General features: G+C 35.9%; 1 protein-coding gene across 9 annotated transcripts in view; it reads right to left on the bottom strand.

Annotated features, from left to right (window-relative positions):
- RAP1GDS1 (Rap1 GTPase-GDP dissociation stimulator 1) overlaps nucleotides 1-17,830 on the bottom strand; it is a 137,065-nt gene that overhangs the window by 38,672 nt on the left and 80,563 nt on the right. For 7 of the 9 annotated variants that reach the window (XM_045536846.1, XM_045536845.1, XM_045536847.1 and 4 more), the window contains one exon: nucleotides 4,867-5,013. The exons of the other annotated variants lie outside the window; for them this stretch is intronic. In XM_045536846.1, coding sequence (XP_045392802.1) covers nucleotides 4,867-5,013 — 147 coding nt within the window. The remainder of the gene's footprint in view (nucleotides 1-4,866; nucleotides 5,014-17,830) is intronic. 9 annotated transcript variants of the gene reach the window in all.

The following is a 17,830-nucleotide window of genomic DNA, read 5'->3' as shown; positions in this document are numbered from 1 at the left end:
ACTGTAATACCAAAACATAAGGATAAACAGGTAGCTCAAGCCAAAATGCTTTTTAGTTTTTAATCATGAACTGTGAAATTGTTGCTACTGATTGAAATGAAAATAGTAGCTAAAATTAACAACAAATTAAATCATCTTTAAATTAGAGGAGAGAAAATACGGGTCTTTTTTAAGCAAGTGTATTTAAGTACTGAGCTTAATACCTAAATTCAGTTGTTATGCTTCAATAATGTACCCCAGGAATTACATTTTCTAAATCACATGGATGGCCTCCCTTCAACCGCAGTTTAGTTATTACCAGTCCACGCAGCAAATAAATGTTAAGAATTATCATGAAGGTATCCCAGACAGATTTCAGGAACCACAAAAAAGAAAAAAAGTCTTTCAATAACAGGCAGCTAGTAAGATATTAGAGAAAATTCAGCTCTATTTGTAGAAACCACATATGTATATTATATATATAAAAATATATATATGTGTAAATAAAACACAGGTCTGATGAAGAAGCCACAGACTACATATATTATGTTAATAATTTCAGAAGGAACCTATTTTTCTTTTCCTGATGGCGCATTTCTTGCCTCTGCGTTTCTCTCTTATGGCATGGCTTATACAAAATCAGTAACATAGTCTGTGTTAATGCTTATCATCATTTATAACTTTCTTTAGAGTTAAAAGTCTATTTTGTGTCTCTAACACAACTGTATTAAGAAAAAAATTAAACTCTCAATTACAGATTTTTCATGAGATATTCATTGATTAAACATGCCTATTTATGATATAATAATGGTGACCACCAATATATTCCTCAACAAGGTGTTACTGTGGTCTCCAGTGCTTTGCTTTAGGTTACTGGTTTGCTTCTATTCAAACCTGTAATCAACGTTCAAGTACATATGCAGATTCATCAAGTTTGTGTATCACCTATGGGATATTTTTAATTATAGGTCTGGTACACATCACTATCAGCCTGTTTTCAATGCCCCTTTCTGCTGCTGCCATGTACTGTATATGGGTAGGGAATGTCAACTAGCACGGTGACAAAGAGTTTATAATGCTTTTCACTTAATGAAAGTGATACATTCCAATAACATTATTTCTCTTTCAAGTTTTGATTTTGTTAATGAAAATTTTAAACAATACTAAGTATCCAGAAAAGCCAACCAATACATATTTTCCAAACTCCTACTATGTGCTAAAATGGTGTTATATTTGAAAACAGGTGGATAACCCAACAAAAATTTCAGTCATCGCTGCAATGTTTTGGCATCTGGTAACCAAAGCTAGGAAAAAGGTATGTAAAAGCCAATGGGATAAAAATAACTATAATTAAAGGTTTGAACTCTTTGGGTTACAGAATAACTAAAACTTTGAAGTTGTAACTAAATGAAAAAAACATAGGAAGTTCAACATATTGCCTCAGACTGAATGTCAAATCGTCAACATGCTTTTCAATGGCCACAACTGTCAAATCCTCAGGCTACTTTGGAAGGCCACAGAATTGAAAAGTACATTTGTGCCACATGAAAAATAGGAATAATTTTCCAAAAAGGATGAATTTGAAAAGATTGTTACAAAAAACCTTTTATTTAAATATGATTTTACTTATATGATATTATTGATACAACTTCTCTGCTAAGCACTTACAACTTTTACTACTCAGGTATTCCAAACTTACCTGAATATGAAGAGTTTTAATTGCTTCACCAATGGGGAAACACAAGAATATATTCAGCTCATAGCTTTAAAAGTATTTAGAGTCATGAGCTGGTTCAAACCTTTTGAAACTGATAAATATTGCGTTATATACAGCTTTATTAAATGGTACAAAATGTCTTTACTAAGTATTTTTGTAAGATATATACCTTGCGTGTGTTTAGGAAACTTGTTTTATTCCATATTTAATGGATTTGAAAATTGGATACGCTCAGAGTTTCACTGTATGCACAGGAAGCATCTGAATCAAGGTATCCTGAGTTTCAATCTGGTGTCAATCTACTCTTAGGACTAACACACAATTTCAGAATGTTCTCTTCCAGAGAAACTACGCTGGTGGGTCTTCATGACCACTTTCAGTACTCATCTGCATACTGTAAAAATATTTTTAAAATTTTATCTATGAAGGTAAAGAACACTCCCTAACTATGGATAAGGTTTAAATTATTAGGTCCAAGGGCAGAGTTGATTTTTCTGCTGGAGTATAAAGGAGGTATTGATTACTCAAATAATCTACTAAAAATTTAGCAGAAGCTTGTGTACGAAATTCAATAGTAAATACACATAAAAGGAAACTTCATGTACCAGTGCTAATAAAAAATGCCTCCTAGTCCAAGGCAGGAGAATGGAGACCAGCCTAGGCAACATGGCAAGACTCTCATTCTCTACGCCCCCAAAAGTACCTCTTGAATTTCAAAAGCTATTGTTTTTTGTCTCAGTGACTCATCTACATGGACAGGATCAATACCAAATTACCTGAAGTCAGTAAAGAAGATCTAATATTTAAGTCTTTCAATACAAATTTTAAAGAAAAGAGTAAGGAATTGATACAATGCAAGTACTTAATAATTACGACAAACAAATTTTAAGTTAAAGCACATTAAGAAAAAGAATCACTTCACAAACTGTGATGCTCATGACAGACAAAATTGAAAAAGGAAACAGGAAAGAAAAGGATAGTTACAACTTGGCATTTATTCTCCTTAAAAACACTAAAGATTATGTCTCTTTTATCCAGTTTTGAAAACTACATTCAAATTGCAGCTTTTGAAATAATGTAACAAAAAGATCATTTGTTCAATAATACTCGGAGAAAAGTTAATACAGCTTTCCAAAGTATCTACGTTATTTCTTGACAATACTTGAACACTAGAAAAAAGCTTACTGTTAAAAAAAGAAATATGTTATGCATTTAGACTGTGCACTCTGCATATTGTTAATCATTATGTTCTCAGTACACTTCTCTACATGCTGTATCCTACTACAGGGACTCAATCACTGTCTGCTTTGGATTAGAATTAGTGATGCTTTTGAAGACCATGTGGCCATTTGATTTACTTTTATACAGGTTTTTGAACGGCTTCCTGAAAGAACTAACAACTAGTTTAGATGTGTAACAAGATTAATTCTCTTATATCCAAAGCTACTATAATAACTTCATGATGAATTTCTTTTATTTACCTTTCTAAAACATTCTCCCACTCAGCACTTTTCCTACTTTCTGAAATGTCCAAGCCCGAATGAAGTTAAAGGAAAAGGAAGCAACATGAAAAACTGACCAGTGATTTCTTAATGCAATTCAGATACCATTTGACCATATTATGGTCAAATTTCAATTATTTAGGAACTAGCTGTTCATTTTGTGGATTACCCAGACTCTATCCTGTTTCTCCTGTTCAATACCAGGATCATTTTCTCTTCACAAACAATTCAACCAGAGGGGAAGAAAAATAGAATTAACTGACCCTATAAGGACTATTATTTGTTATTAGCTCAAGTTTGACAGGTAAGGCATTTGATCAATAAAAACTCCTTTTTATTGTTATGGATAATTTTAATCCAGAGGTTTAAAACTGGTGGCCCTTAGACAGGATGAGACCCGAAGACACTTTCTGTTTAGCTTCTTCCGTGTTAAAAAAGCAAATGTAATCCAACACTTAAAAAATCAGATACAATATAAAAAGCTACGTTTTCACCCTCCTTCTTCCCCCAGATAAAAAGATTTGGCGGTATTTGGCCAAACTGTCATAGAAACAACTGGCTAGAGAAGAGTAGTGGCTCCCCCCTTTCAATGGGACAGGGGCTCTTCAATTTGCCACAGTCTCCATCATTTGCTCTTGTCACCAGCATCAAGGGCCAAATGTAGCCATTTGTTGTCCAGGTGTATCTTTTTTCTTTTTGAATTACTGAGAGTATTTCTTTGGACCCACAATTACCCAAAGTAAAAACAATCAATAATATGTCAAAAGGACCACGTATTTCTAGAGCACATGAAAGTAAAAAACAATATTACATGTTCAGTATGCAAAATGTCTTTGTTCAAAGACTGTAACTTAAAATGCCATTATGAAACAAACCATAGAAAAATTTCGTGTTACATACCAGGAACATACCAGAATTTTCAGACTGTTTGATCCACACAGTGATTCATATAAGATGATAAAGAAGTGAATAATATTCTGTGACACAAAAGTTCTGTGAAGCCTTAATATCACCGATTTATGTTCATTTAATTACCAACCATACAGGCTACCTGAAAATTACTGACATGTCAGTTGTTGCTGGGTTCTAAAAATGTTTTACAGAGAAAAGAAACTGCTGTTTACAAGAATTTATTAAATTTCTAGAATGAGATATCTGCAATTGCTCTGAACTTTACATTTCTAAAGCCAGATTTTATTAAAGGTTTAAAAAATGCTTCCAAGTAGGCCTAGTACCTAGATAAAATAATTTTACTGATATAAACAGTGTTCATGTTTCCAAACTACACCTGGCATTAATATAATTAACAAGAAAAATAGTTTATTTTTAAAATATTCATAGTAAGAATGCTTAAACCATACCATAGAGTTTTTTTTTTTGGTTGTTGTTGTTGTTTTGGTACTGATTAGCATGGGCAACCCTTCAGAATCTAGTCCCATTTAGTAAACTAACCATTTTGTATTTCTGAAACAGTAATTTAATGTTGACTACTTATTAATTTTATATTCTACTTATGAATTCTGTGTTCATCAATTTTCAATTATTAATTTTATATTCCACTTATGAATTCTTTGTTCATCAAGTTTCAAATACTTTTGTTTTGTACTACAGTAAATATGATTTTTAATTCTTCCCCCAGAGATAAAGCAAGTTTTCGGTTTTGTTTACCATTCTCATTGCTATAGTTCATCAGCATGCCACAAAAGACAGTCAAGAGCTTCTCATTGGCGGGATCTGTTATACTGCACAGCGACCTTAAACGGTCAATTACAATCTGTGCACCACCTGCTTGGTCAACTGCACTTCTGCCCTCATCTGTAAAACAAAGAGTTAAATTAAAAATAAAAGAAAAAAGAAATGTACCTTACAATTTCAAATATAAAACATAACAGTGTTATTCCTTATTTAGTGAGTAAGTAGAAAATAAACCTAAGCAGGGCATTAAATATGTCTTTTTGGAAAAACAAAACAAATAAACATGGAAATGGGAGTGGGATGGGGAAAAGAGACAATCACTTTTTAAGAGAAAAAAGATTATTCTCACTGGCATCATAAAGGAGCTTAAAGAACTTCTCTGTGTCCTAGGAGCTTATGACGTGAAATATTTCACCCCCTTCTTTCACAAATGAGAATTCTGTGTAAGAGGAAAAACATAGAAACCAAGTGATATTCTATTGGTATAAGATTTTGTTCCTCAGGTTAAAAATCACTAACTTTATCTATCAGTGGTTTTCAAAGTCAGCTATTATCAAAGGAAACCATATAGGACACAGTATAATTCTAGATGACGATATGTAATTCCTAAATATTAGTACTAGGATCTTTTTAATGGCATTTTCCATAGTTTCTATAGAAGCATGTTCCCTTTCTTCATTAACTTGTGTGTCATTTTTCCTTATTCCCTGTTCCCGCTATAGTGCACACCAATATATGTCAATATTGCAACCAGTGGTCACATATACCTTCCATTATGTGTACATTTACATTGCATAGAATTGATGTCATTTAACTATTGGAACATATGAATAGCTTTAGAATACTTTGTAACCCTTGACAATAGGAATACAAAGAGATGGAAGGAAGAATATGTCTTTCTACATCTGACTTCCTTATATAAAACATAGCTTCTAGAACAGTGCTTTCTAGTCGAAAAATGTAAGAACCACAAATGTGAACCCCATGTGTAATTTAAATTTACTAGTACCCACATTAAAAAAGTAAAAAGAAACAAGTGAAAAATCAATTTTAGTAATATTTTATTTAATCCAATATATCTAAAATATTCTAACATGTAATCAATATACAAATTATTAATGAAATATTTTACATTCTCTTCTTCATAATAAATCTTCAAAGTCCAAGTAAGTGTATTTTACCCTTACAGTTACATCTCAATTCAGACTAGTCACACTGCAGTTGCTCAATAGCCAGATTGAGCTCATGGTTGCCATATTGGACAGTTCAGCTGCAGAAGTATCACTGTAACACAATGATCAGTAAAAGACACGGCTCACAAAGGAATTACAGTTATGAAGTTAATAAATGAAAGATTTTCATTTTCCTAATAAAAGGACTGAAACTAAAGGTCATATTTTTATAACTATTGCTAAATCATATTAGACAATGCAAATTAAAATGTATCATCTCTTATGGTTTACACACACACACAATGTACACAGCATGGCCTCAGAAATATTAGCTTTATGATGTTGAAAAAATTTTTAAGGAAATCCATACTAAAATGAAACAAAATATTTTTCTCCATTTGGTTTCACACTTATGTCCACTTAGTTTTATTGTATTGTTATACAGATGCATAACAGGACCCTATGCTTATCAGCGAACAAGATCTCAGAAAATTCTCATACTACCAGGGTAACTAGTCAGACGAACTAGCCAAGAACATTGGTTGAATCTCATTGAGGAAACTAATTTCCAAATTTCTATCTCCTACTAACATAAATGTAAATTATTTAGCAATTTGTATGTGGATGATGTCTCAGAAAACTGAACATTAGGATTACAAATCTAAATGTTCAGACTTTCAATAATATGAATTGAAGGTTTATCCCATCGCTAAATAGCAAAGCTCAAATAGTATTTGATTCTAACTGCTGAATAAATATTGGCTTTCAAAATATAAATCATGCATGCTTAGGACTTAAAAGCAGCTAAACTAAGCCTCAATTTCATGTACTAGGAAACTAAGGCTTAGAAACTATTAATATGTGGGGCTCTTTGCAGTGCATTTTCAAAGCAAAGCTAGCTTTCTATCAACACTAAGCTATTCAATAACTCAACAAATTTAAGTACAAATTTGTTCAACAAATTTAATGCAATAAAAATATAACTACAATTAGAAGCAAATTACCTATTTGTGTTTCAGAGCCACTATGGTTTTCTTCTCTTCCTTTTCTTTTCTCCTTCTGCCATCCCTTCCTCCCAGCCCTGTCTGCACTGTCTGTAACACAGCTTTTAACTCATGTGTTACTGAAAGTAGACTGAAGACATAAATTCAATCTCTAAACTGGAAATTGCATTATTACCAAATTTAAGAAAAGCAAAGCACATAATACAACAAATTGTCTGAGTTCCACAAATATTGACCACCACTACAGGAATGTTGACACAGTTGTTTTTTTTTTTTTAATGGGGAAGTCAGCCAGGGGAAATAAGGTAAAAGAATTTTATTAAAATATTTAATAGAATCTAAGGATTCAAAGGAATGAATGGCATGTTATTAAAATGAGTATTGTTCTTCACCTAAAAATAATTTCCAAAGACTCCTTGTTCTAAACTTTTATATCCCCGAATGTAAGCTCACTAACTCTTCTCATATAAAAAACATCTAACTTGTGATGCATCCTCAGCCGTCACCTCTACAAATACAGCTTTTCCAAGACTTTTTTTCCGCAACTTAAAAATCTATAATTTTCAAGCTCCCTTCCACTTTCATGGCTTAAGCATCACCTTTTTCGTATTTCTTCTCAGAATTCCTATCAAATACAAATAATGAATTATGCCTACATCCATATCTGATATTAGTTTTGCTCCCACTCTCTAATTATTTGCATAATGACAGGATCTTGGTTTCTTATGCATCCATCTGCTTAAATGCCTTATTTCCCACAGCACTTATAATCCCTTGTGACATACGGAGTGCCCACTCTGGTGAGAGGATGACGCAGCTCTGCAGAAAATTATGAGTACATGAGAGAAATAAACAGCAAGAGCTGATCGCACTAGTAAGAGGCTTTCATCTAATTTTGTCAAAAATTAATATTGAGAAACACGAGAAAAGTAGGTATGTGGAGATACTGTTGAATAAATTATCTTTTGTTGTCAAAGAAGTTTTAGCAATGAGTTCATCTTTAACATTCTCAAGTACCAGGAGTCGTGCACTACCTCATTCTCTCTGCTATAAAAGCGTCCTGCACATGATGCCCTGTAAGGGTTAATTACTGCTGCTGGCCACGCACGGGCTGCACGCATGCACTACCGCGAGCTCTTTCCATATGAAAGATGGTAGGTAGCACACAGATACAAATGCTTTTTAAAGTTACTCACAGCCAAAATGAAAGCCAAGACGCCGAGAAGGCAGATACAAATAACTTTTACTGTGAATATACTTTCGAGATAATAACTTATTAGTGAATTAAGATAAATTATAAACCATACTTCTCTTATATTTCAACTCAGACTTTACTTAAAGACATTATGATGATTAGATATCAGCATTCTGAACTGGAACTTGAGAAGTCTGAATTCTAATTCAGTTCCCTCATTCCACACTTTAAGAGTATATTGTCTATGCCTGCGGTCCCCAACCCCTGGGCACACACTGGTACTGGTCCGTGGCCTGTTAGGAACTGGGCCACACAGCAGGAGGTGAGCAGCCGACAAGTGAGCGAAGCTTCATCTGTATTTACAGCTGCTCCCTGTCCCTCACATCACCACCTGAGCCCCGCCTCCTGTCAGATCAGCGGTAGCATTAGATCCTCATGAGAGTGTGACCCTACTGTAAACTGCGCATGGAGGGATCTATGCTGCGAGCTCCTTATGAGAACCTAATGCCTGATGATCCGAGGTGGAGCTGAGGTGGCGATGCTAGCGCTGGGGAGTGGCTGCGAATGCAGATTATCATCACCAAAGACCATAATAAATCAACTGCTTGCAGACTCACATCAAAACCCTATCAGTGAGTGGCAAATGACAATTAAGCTGCACCTGGTGGCAGGCTTTATATTGGCAAGTAAGCTGATGTACTTCAATTATACCGCTGCATCTGGTGGTAGGCTTTAAGTCAGAATCTGACACTTAAAGATTCTGGCCTGCCCATTATTTTATTTTCCACTTCCGTCTGCACCTCCTTCCCACACTGCACACTTGTCTCAGTCACAGTTTCTGTAAACCCGCAAGCTAACCCTAGCAACCAAGAGTAAAATACAAACATTGCTGGAGAGCTTCTTTGAAAAAGTGGAAAGACTCAATGGCGAGACAGAAGACTCTACGACTGCCAACAAAACAAAAGCTGCATTTAAAAGAAAATACCAAGAGTCTTACTTAAATTATGGGTTCAATGCAACAGGTGATTCACATTCTCCAGGCCTGCTTTGTATAATACGTGGCAACCGGCTAGCCAGTGAAGCCATGAAAGCTTCAAAACTGCTTTGCCACACGGAGATCAAACACCCTGCATTAAAAGACAAGACTTTGGAGTTTTTCAAAAGAAAAAAAAAAGTGAACACAAAGAACGGAAGCAATTACTGAAGGCCACCGCTTCATCAGACGTGTCCGCACTGAGAGCAGCATTCCTGGTGGCCAACCGCATTGCTGAAGCCAAGAAGCCCTTCACTACTGGGGAAGAGTTGATCCCGCCTGCTGCTAAGGACATTGGCCGTGAACTTTTAGGAGAGGCTGCAGTTCGAAAGGTGGCACATGTTCCTCTTTCAGCTGGCACCATCGCCAGATGCACTGATGAAATAGCAGAGGATACCGAGGCATAACTGTTGGAGAGGATTAATGAGTCACTATGGTATGCAATCCAGGTTGACAAGTCTACCGATGTTGACAAGGCAACAGTGCTTGTTTTTGTGCAATGTATTTTTCAGGAGGATGTGCCTGAAGATATGTCATGTGCACTTTTGTTGCCGACCAACACCACAGATGCAGAACCATTCAAGTCTTTGAATGATTACGTATCAGGAACACTGAATTTTGTGTCGGTACATGCACGGACGGAGCAGCTGCCATGACTGGACGGCTTCCTGGTTTGACTCCTCAGGTCAAGGAGGTCACTTCTAGACGTGCGTACACACTGTGTCATCCATAGAAAAATGCTGGCTACCCAAAAAATGTCACCTGAACTAAACCTTCTGCAGGCTGTGATTAAAATTATCAACCACGTAAAGTACATGTCCTTAACTCACGCCTGTTTGCATCGCTTTGTGAGGAGGTGGACACAGAGCACAAACATATTCTCTTATGCACAGAAGTGAGACGGCTTTCTAAACGTAGATCACTGGCCAGAGTTTTGAGTAATGAGAGCCGCTCTGGAGATTTCTTTAAGAAAAACAGTCACCACTGGCAGCACGTATCAGTGACATGGAATGGGTTGCAAAACTTGCTTACTTGTGTTGCATATTCAACCTACTCAACAAACTCAATCTGTATCATTTCAGGGGAAAACCACAACTGTGTTCAAGTCCATGGGTGGCGGGAAATGGTTTCAGAATGAGTCAAGCACATTACATTTATTGAGTACTTTATTGCTATTATTATTACATTGTGATATATAATGAAATAATTACATAACTCACCATAATGTAGAATCAGTGGGAGCCCTAAGCTTGTTTTCCTGCAACTAGGCAGTCTCGTCTGGGGGTGATGTGGGACAGTGACAACTGAAGCCTGTTGGTTATGTCCAGTCTACTCCATAATCTCATTTTGGTTGCTGTCACTGCAGAAAGCCCTGCTTCACAAAGATAGGATGTTGGAAATGGAAGCAGGCTTTTCCGTGCTTTTGTGGCAATCTCAGGATATTCTGCCTTGACTTTAATCCAGAATGTATGGAGATGTGAGGTTGTCTCAAACATAACTTTGAAGGCCACCATCATTTGCGATCTCAAGCAGTCGATCCTTTTCTATCACGGGCAAAGTCGATTCACCTGGCTTATTCACAAATGGGTTGCAGATCCATTCCTTCCCAGTTCGAGGTCTTTTGTGGTTGGGAAGTAATGTTCAAACTCCTTTGAGAGCTGAGATAGGTGATCATGCACCAGCTGGGAGAAAGCAGGTCCTGGCTCAGTCTCTTTCAAACTCTCTGCTAATGTCTGAAACCTGCCAAAAAATCCCAATGTTCACTCATTCAGCGAGTCATGGACCTACATAGGCCTCACTCAGGTTTCTGCTGCAAGATTTACAGAGATAAAGAAGCTGAAATTCAGCTTACGAAAGAAAAGTCACTAAAAAAGAAAAAAGTCAAAATGGAATATATGATCACTATTCATCAGTGGTGTCCACACTGCCAAATGGCTGGCTGGAGGTACGATCTTGTATTTACTGTTTCAGATCTTGCTATGTGTTGTGAAAAGCATTCTGAAGATATGTAGATACTGTATGTATATAGTTAATCCTAATGGTGTGCTGAAGCCAGCCTCACAGCAGAAATTGACTATTTCTTCTTAACTCTGCTTCTTTAGAGACACCATGTTGGTAGCTGGAAATCAGCCATGGTGGGAGAATTTGCATGCAATTTTCCAAAAGCTATATATTATGTCTCTTTTTTTGTCTTTTTTCCCATAATGCCAATTATTAATTTACCAGCACAACCCTGGAGACCTAATTGTATTTTTGTGAATTATATATGCACATATACAAACTCTGCTGATAGATAAAAAAAAGTATAAAACAATGAAATAATTAGTCACAGGCTATGTTGGCTAGTGATGTTAATATCAGAACCAGAAAGCAAATTTTTAATAGAGACCCTTCAGTGTCAGCCAGAAAGGCAGCTTGATTTTTTTTTTTTTTTTTTTTTGAGACAGAGTCTCACTTTGTTGCCCAGGCTAGAGTGAGTGCCGTGGCGTCAGCCTAGCTCACAGCAACCTCAAACTCCTGGGCTCAAGCGATCCTCCTGCCTCAGCCTCCCCAGTAGCTGGGACTACAGGCATGCACCACCATGCCCAGCTAATTTTTTCTATATATATTTTTAGTTGTCCAGATAATTTTTATTTCTATTTTTAGTAGAGACGGGGTCTTGCTCAGGCTGGTCTCAAACTCCTGACCTCCAGAGATCCACCCACCTCGGCCTCCCAGAGGGCTAGGATTACAGGCGTGAGCCACCACGCCCGGCCCAGGCAACTTGATTTTTACTTAACTACTTTGTCTGCTGATATGATAATTTGCAAATGCACTTTTTATAAATATCTAATTTTACTCAGATATATTTTACACAGTATAAAATGCACAGATCCTAATAAAGCTCCATGAATTTTAACAGACATATATCCCACGTAACTAACAATAAAATGAAGACATAGAGAATTCCCATCATCTCTGAATGTTCCCTTGTTTCTTTTCCAGTCAATAACCAAACCCACCCTCCTACTCCCTACCTAGGAAACCACAGTCCAATTTCTAACATTATAGATTAGCTTTATTTCTTCTAGGACAGCATCTAAAAAGAATAATAAATAGAGTAAACACATTTTTGTGTTTGACTCCTTCCTTCAAAATAACACATTGAAACTCATCCTTGTGTTTCTAAAGAACTACTAAAAATTGTCATCTTTGAAACCAGTCCCTGGTGCCAAGAAGGTTGGGGACTGCTGGTCTATGCCATTAAGTTCTACACAGTAACAGCGCTTTCTTAGCTTCAACTGAGAATCTATTTTTGAAGATTCAATTGTGAAAAGTTTGTTGGTACCTTTTCCAAAAAATCTTTTCAAGGTATCCCTGAACTTAACAAATATTAACATCAATCTATTAATACATCACAAAATAGTTGTCTAACATGTACACTAACCAGAAAGAATTTTATTAACAAAATCTATTTCACGTATAATTGGTTTAGGGCTTAAAGTGGCATAGAATTAACAACATAATTTTCATGTTCCTATCAAAACTCATGGAGAGTCACAAATCCATTCACTGAGATTCAATTCCAAGAATAAAAGAAACTTCCAAAATTCGTAGAGAATATGCTTTGAATAACAATATTTAGGAACACAACAAAGAATGAATAAATTATATAATCTTTTCTTTAACTTTGTAAACTTATGGGCTTTATAAGCATGAACAAGCACTTAATTGCACTGTATGATCTTTTCACATCGCTGTTACACTAACCACGATGACTTGGCCAAATAGTCACAACTTTCCACAGCTCCCTCCCTTTCCCAACTTCTGTATTTTTAACAGAAAGCACACTTCCCGCTTCACAAAGACAACCGAACACAACAGGCACAATCTCCTCACTTTTTCACCCTTTCCACTACTGGGCATAGGATTATATGAATCGCATCCAATCACTGTAAGTACCTCATACTGGAATTCAAGTTCAGTTATAGCTAATTAAGAGTAAAGAAAGAAGATTTTCAACAGAAGGTCAGACTTTTCAAGCAAAGAAAGTTGCAGACGTGTCATAAGCTAAGGTCTTTAAGGAATTGAATAGAAAGAACAATTAATGATAAAATACTAGGAGGATCCTAGATATCAGAGCGGTAATGTGAATTTCTTTGCTAACTACAATTTGAAATTTGAACTTAAGAATTTCAACAAAGGTAGAAGGGTTTAATATTAGAAAAATTATAATATCATTAAAGCAATAACTTACCATAAAAGAACCATAATAAGGTCTCTTATTAAATTCTGGGTTTTGATAAGTTTGAACATAAGACTCCTAACGTCTGTTGACATCAGCGTGCTAATCTGGAAAAGGGAAAGCAGGGGCAGATGACTGCCGAGAGCTTCATTTTGGCTCTAAAGCTCTTTCTCATTTCTGTCTTTACTGTTGCGCACATAGGAAGTACTTTACATATGGTCTGTGTGGTCTTCTTTAATGGACCAAAAACAACCCTTTGAATCTTGCTGGTTTAAGCTTTCCAATCATTAATCATTTTAATTCAGGTACTTATTTTTCCCCAAGTAATTATTACTAGAAACTATAAAACCTTGGCAATTTAATCAGAAATTCTTTTATCAAGGTCAGCTGGAAAGCTGAGTTCTGAATTTTTTCCTGCTGAGTTCTGAGAAACTGTATTGTCTAGAAATAATTTTGATGTGTTCTTTCTTAGTGAAAAGAATAGATGATACAAGTCAAAATAATTATAACTTAAGTCCTAGGTTACTGGTGTGAGTCTGTAAAACGTGATAGCATTACAAAACTGCCATGATAAAATTTATTTTAATTAAGTTCCTCATGGTTTTTCCTTCGGACTCCATTGCTATGCCACTTTTTAGCCTCTAAGAACAAATAGTTTATTATCATAGTTTTTGAACATGTATAATATGTAATGAACAAGGATTTCAAAAAATAGACAACATAGACTTATTTTAAATGTAAGAACACAAACACTACTTGAGTCTTTTTAGTTAATACTAGTTGATTTTATAACTGAGACTAGAGTTCTGCATTTTAAACTTCAAAGAGCCCAATAGTTCTCAGTGTACACTGGCCATACATGCTACAAAATTCAGATGTCCTAGAAAGCCAAACGAAAACCTTACTGAAAATTCTAAAACCATCCCATCATGAGTTAAGGAAATGACCGAATTTAATTTTTCCAGAACTGCATGTGAAGAATGCTCCATATATTAGTGGCAAATGGGATGGAGCTTGTGAATAATTTCATTAAAATGTTACTTTAAAAAACTGTTCGCTGCATCTCTAAATTTACCTGAATTGAAATCAAGTATAAAAATTCTTCCAAAAAAGTTAGTATATTCTTAACCCTGGCTATCAGATTCAGTAATTTAGTATCTTTATCTGTATGAAATAATGTTACTGATATGGAGTATGCTTTTGAGACACAAATGTCATTTCGACTTATGGGTTGAATTTTGCACCTCCAAAATATATGTTTAAGTCCTAACTCCTAGTACCCTAGAATGTGACCTTATTTGGATACAGGGTCACTGTAGATATAATTAGTTAAGATGAGGTCATACTGAAGCTGGACAGGTCTTTTTTCTTTTCTTTTTTTTTTTTGCTTCCCCCACCCCCGCATTTTTTTTCTTTCTTTTTTTTTTTTTGGACAGGTCTTTCAGCCAGTATGACTGGTGTCTTCATAGCAGGAGGAGAATTCCACGTGAAGACACAAAAGGAGAAGATGCCCTTGTAAAGAAAGAGCCAGAGACTGGAGTTACGCTGCCACAAGCCAAGGAACATCTGAGGACACCAGAAGCTAGAAAGAGACAAAAAAGAAAAAAGGGCCTCTTTTCCTACAAGGTTTCTCAGAGCATGGCCCTGCTAACACCTTGATTTTAGACCTATAACCTCCACAACTGTGAAGCAATAAACTTCTCTTATTTTAAGCCGGTCTGTGGTACTTTGTTATTGCAGCCCTAGGAAACTAACACTCAACTCCGTACAAACACCATGAAACGTTCAAGCTTCACACTTTCTGTTTTAGGTGAGTATTGCTTAGAAATGGGTTTTTGCTCCACAGGCTAATAGTGATGGATGCTCTGCCTGGTCCCTGTCAACAGCAGTTTGCCACTGGGAGAGGAGCAAGGGCATGGAGGGAACCCCTTGTGGTGCAGGTGTGCACGGATGGCTGAAGGGAAAGCAGGGGCACCCAGAAAAGTCCTCCAGCCTCCCTACTCTAAGCACAAGGTAAGAGCGGCCCACCACTAAAGCAATCTGAAGAATGGACTGCAGCGGTGGAGTTAGCAGCAAAACGAGAAGCCTGCTCAGCTCCTAACCAGAATGGCCTGACCCCTACCCCACACCGACAGCCTGAAATACAAGTGTGCTCCTTTGCAGAGATCAAATAGTGTTCATCTCAACCTTTATAGTTTTTCTATACATAATATCTAGCATTCAATAAAAAAATTAAGAGATGCATTAAAAGAGAAAGAAAAATTCTGTCAAAAAAGATGACTAAATCAGCAGAACTGAACTCATAGGTGATGATCCAGATGTTAAAACTATCAGACAGGAACTCTGTAACTACAATAAAAATATTAAAAGATCTAATGGAAAAAGTGAATAACATGCATGAACAGATGTGGACTTTTGCAGAAAAATGGAGATTATAAGAAAAAGTTAAATGGAAATTCTAGAAATGAAAAACAAAGAATTATTTCAAAGAAATAATTCAAAACCAAAGAAAGACTCTGTGAACTTGCAGATCAATAGAAATTATACAAACTAAAACATGAAGAGACCAAAAGAGTGGGGGTGGGGAGCACCCAAGCGCTAAAGGAAAACAGCGAATGGTCTAAAATAAGTGTACAGTAGTCCCCCCTTACCCACAGTTTCACCTTCCGTGGCTTCAGTTACTCACAGTCAACTGCGGTCTGAAAATATTACAGAGACAGTTCCAGAAATAAACAATTCATAAGTTTTAAATTGTGCACTGTTCTGAATAACGTGATGAATTCTCACATCGTCCCACTCGGGACATGAATCATCCCTTTGTCCAGCATATCGATGCTGTCTACGCTACCTACCCGTAAGTCACCCAGTAGCTGTCTTGGGTACCTCACAGAACTGGGGAGAAATGGACACCCTCACCATTATAGCACAGGTGCTTGTTAAACACTAACCTTTGTTTCAGGCACAGTGCATATAAACAGGAATGTAAGAAGGCCTGGCTTTCAAAGAGTTTTTATTCCAACGAGGAAGACAGAACACTAAACAGAATAAAAGCTTCAATACAGTTTTTTACAGAGTGTTATGGGAGCAGAAAAGAGAATACATACTTCTCCTGGAGGAATGGAGAGAGGAAAAAGGAGAAAGTAAGTTTATATAGAATTTCACAGCAATAAGATGTTCATAATAAACAAAGTATTAATTAATTATAAGTATTACATAGTCAGTTTAATCAAGGTATCTCAAAAACTGGGACCAAATTAGCACTCAGTCTCCTTCCTCTATTTACTAAACATTTTGAAGAATGTCTATCATGTTTCATATACTGCACTAGGTCCTGGGAATACAAAGATAATTCACAGTTTTATTTGGAGAGGTGAAAAAGTGGAGAGTGTGAAAGAAAACATTTAATTTAAGCAGTAAACACAATTAAGTGCTCAGAGTATAATACAATGGAAGCACAAATAAAAAATTAGTTTTACCTGGAGGGGTCAGAAAAAGGCTCAGGGTCATGTTTCCCAGCATGTTTTTCAAGCCCTTAATGCAATTTATTACGTGTATAAAAAGAAACAAAGTGTGTACTTTTAAAAGTTCTAATTGGATTCCCTTCCTTATTTATTGAGGAAAAATTTATGTAAAATAAACTATGGAGATTAAAGTGTGTAACTGATTAGTTGTGACAGTTCTGTACACCCTAGAACCCATCACCATGAATCAAGACACCAAGCATTTTCATCACAACCCAAGATCCCTCACGTCCCTTTGCTGGGATGTACAGAAGGCTGATTAAAAACAGGAAGATTCAATAGGTTAAATCTTTGTTATTTTATCGTTCTACTACAGTAGCATATCTCTTGATTTTGAGTTGCAATCTTTAGCATCATACTGTATCTGGAGTTAAACGTTTTGCAAATAACAAACGATTATCCTCCAATATAGAAATTCTAGACTTTGAATCTCTACAGTATAAATGTACCTTCTCAATACATAAAGTTTTAAGTACAAACATTACTGTATGTGACCTATATACTCAAAGGGGGGAAAAAACAATCATTTTTAGTGTTAAAAGGGGGGGTCTTTACACACAAAGAGGTTAAAAGCCAAAGACCTAAATCATTAAGAATAGTATATTTTTTTCAGATATTCTGATCTGCATAATTATGAAGAATTTTTTGTATTGTTTTTTAATTTTGCCAATTGCTATCTTAATTTCCTGGAGCAGTAAAGGGTAACGGTAAATAGACATACCTACATTGTTTTTCAAGATAAAGTCAAAAGATATTTATGAATTCTACTAGGGAACAAAATTAATTC

The sequence above is a fragment of the Lemur catta genome, chromosome 24 (genome assembly GCF_020740605.2).
Source record: "Lemur catta isolate mLemCat1 chromosome 24, mLemCat1.pri, whole genome shotgun sequence".
NCBI lineage: Eukaryota > Metazoa > Chordata > Mammalia > Primates > Lemuridae > Lemur > Lemur catta.
Note: the sequence above shows the minus strand (reverse complement) of the source record. Positions and strands in the feature narration are given on the sequence as shown.